Raw genomic sequence first — 2,421 nt, 5'->3', positions numbered from 1 at the left:
TTAAATGTGAAAAAATGTACTTTGTACAACTGAATTGAAGGCACTGCAGATTTGTGGCACCAGCAATACACTTGTTAAAAACTGTGTATAAGCCTCTTATTTCACCCTGTTATTCAACAGCAACACATAATGATCAAAATGGTGGAATGAGCTCCCCATTGAAATCAGGACAGCAGATAGCTTGCACATCTTCCGGCGCAAACTGAAAACTCATCTCTTTCGACTCCACTTCGAGCGATAGAATTACTAACAAAGAACTGCTAACAGAGCACTTATATACTAATAAAGGGCTGGCTTATCTAAAGCCAGTTGAGTAGCACTGGAAATGTTTGGCTCTATGAAACCTGATGTACTTATATGATTCTGTTTTCTTCAAGGTTGTATCTACCTGGTTGAATGTACTTATTGTAAGTCGCTTTGGATAAAAGCGTCAGCTAAATGCAATGTAATGTAATGTAATGATCACTAAGCAGCTCCTTGTGAAGTGATCACAGCGCCTCAACACGTCTGATATCAGGCAGCTTTCATACTCAGGCACTCACATAGTGGCTTCAACACATAATCAAAAATAATGGAAATGTGCAAATCTATGCCAGTGTGACATATGTAGCATCAGTGGTGACCCCGCAGTTGTTATCCTTCATAGACATGAGGATGTAGCCGTCATTGCCCCAGTAAGTGGACCATGAGTTCTTTACCAACCAGTAAGGCTCCTGGTTCAGGGTGCCGTAACCCACTGCCAGCACGGCATGATCCAAATCTGCAGTGGTATTACCTGAAAAACACAAGAAACAAGTTGAAGAACAAGATCGGTGTTGCAGCAAAGCATGTGAGCACAAGCGAGGTGTGAACTCACCACACGCCGGTTCATAGTAGACGCCGTGGCTGTAGAACACAAACGATCGGTGCCCGGCATCGATGCTGACAGCCACCGGCCCGTTTTTAAAGAGCGCCAGCTTCAGGGCCTCTGCGTCTCCTGATGTGACGTTGGTGTAGCTCTTGATTTGTGCAGTCAGCTGGGACGCGTTCACATGGCAAAATCCATTCTGTTCAGAAAGGAAGGGACAACGTTTACGGCTGAATTCATGTAGCAGCAGGACTACAAAAACATGATTGTTTCCCCTTGTGGCTAGGGATGGGGATTGATAACATTTAATAGATCCAAATGCCTTGCCATGCTTTTATTCAAATGGACTTACAAGATGTAAAATAAACCATGAAGATAAAACTCAGAGCAGCAAGAAACCTGCGAGCACATTCACTTTAAGCCATACCACTGTAAGTGCTTGTGCATTAGTTTCATTCAGCTATAACAGCTACAACTTCTCTGCTTATTGGTCAGATTGTATATGTATTTGTCATCGCAGCTACTTTCATATCTCAGAGAACACACCACTAAATGTTTTCCTAATAATGTTTGATCATGTTAGAATAAAGGGAGCAGGGGACAAAACTGTCCCTACTTGTAAGAAAGAGGTAATATTAACGGATCTGTCAATACTAGGGATGTAACGATACCAAAAACTCACGGTACGATAATATTGCGATAAAAAATCCACGGTACGATATTTATCGCGATATTGAAAAATAAAGACAAAAATGTGAATTTCTTTTTTTCTTGAATTTTTTTTTCTTTATTAAATAATAAATCCGATTTGTACAGCATTTTAGTAGGATAGTAGTATTTTAAAGTGTCAACAATAAAATAATCAGACCCTGCAATAGAATAAATCAAGTTTCACTTTAGTTTTTCAAGTAACTCAACTCTAACTCACTAACTCACTCGGCATCATCAAGGTTATCTTTTAGGAATATGAGCATGTCCACATTTCCAGGTAGAAGCTGGGATGTTTGGGCGTTTACAATATCCCCTGCTGTGGAAAAAACTCTCTTGCTTGGTACTGATGTTGCTGGGACAGAGAGATATGCTTTGGCCCTGGGTGACAGCAGTGGGTCAAACTGTGCATTGTCTCTCCACCACTTCAAAAACAATACAGTTTTTGCCAAGAAGGTGAGGCTTATTGACAGGGCGAGATATAAATATACTGTTGGTACTTGTCAATGTCTCTAGGTATGTACATGTAGCCCTGTAAATACGATGTCCTTTTGTGCTATCTGTTGTTTTATGTTCATGTTGTACCCTACTTGCTGCCATGTTGGACAGATCTGCCTTGAAAAAGAGATCGATGATCTCAATGGAACCATCTGGTTAAATAAAGGTTTAAATCGCGGTATATTTTGTCAGTCTCACGACGGAGACATTTATTTACCGCGATATTCGATATATCGTTACATCCCTAGTCAATACTCACAGATAGGAGTACTTCTTAAGGCTCTTTAATATAGGGGTGCCCCGAATGGGAAATTCTTGGCCGAAACCGATACCGAAAATAGGAAACAGTTGGCCGAAAACCGAATGCC

At 40.8% G+C, this 2,421-nt stretch overlaps 1 protein-coding gene across 1 annotated transcript; it reads right to left on the bottom strand.

Moving 5' to 3' along the window:
- LOC104944134 (digestive cysteine proteinase 2-like) lies at positions 1-1,178 on the bottom strand (the record flags this gene model as incomplete). Its single annotated transcript, XM_010769610.1, has 2 exons — positions 1-775; positions 857-1,178. Coding segments are annotated over 2 exons (510 nt in total), but the record flags the coding sequence as incomplete, so codon positions are not given.
- Between the last annotated feature and the right edge of the window lie 1,243 nt (positions 1,179-2,421).

Source organism: Notothenia coriiceps, unplaced genomic scaffold (assembly GCF_000735185.1).
Source record: "Notothenia coriiceps isolate Sejong01 unplaced genomic scaffold, NC01 NC01_scaffold00007565, whole genome shotgun sequence".
NCBI lineage: Eukaryota > Metazoa > Chordata > Actinopteri > Perciformes > Nototheniidae > Notothenia > Notothenia coriiceps.
Note: the sequence above shows the minus strand (reverse complement) of the source record. Positions and strands in the feature narration are given on the sequence as shown.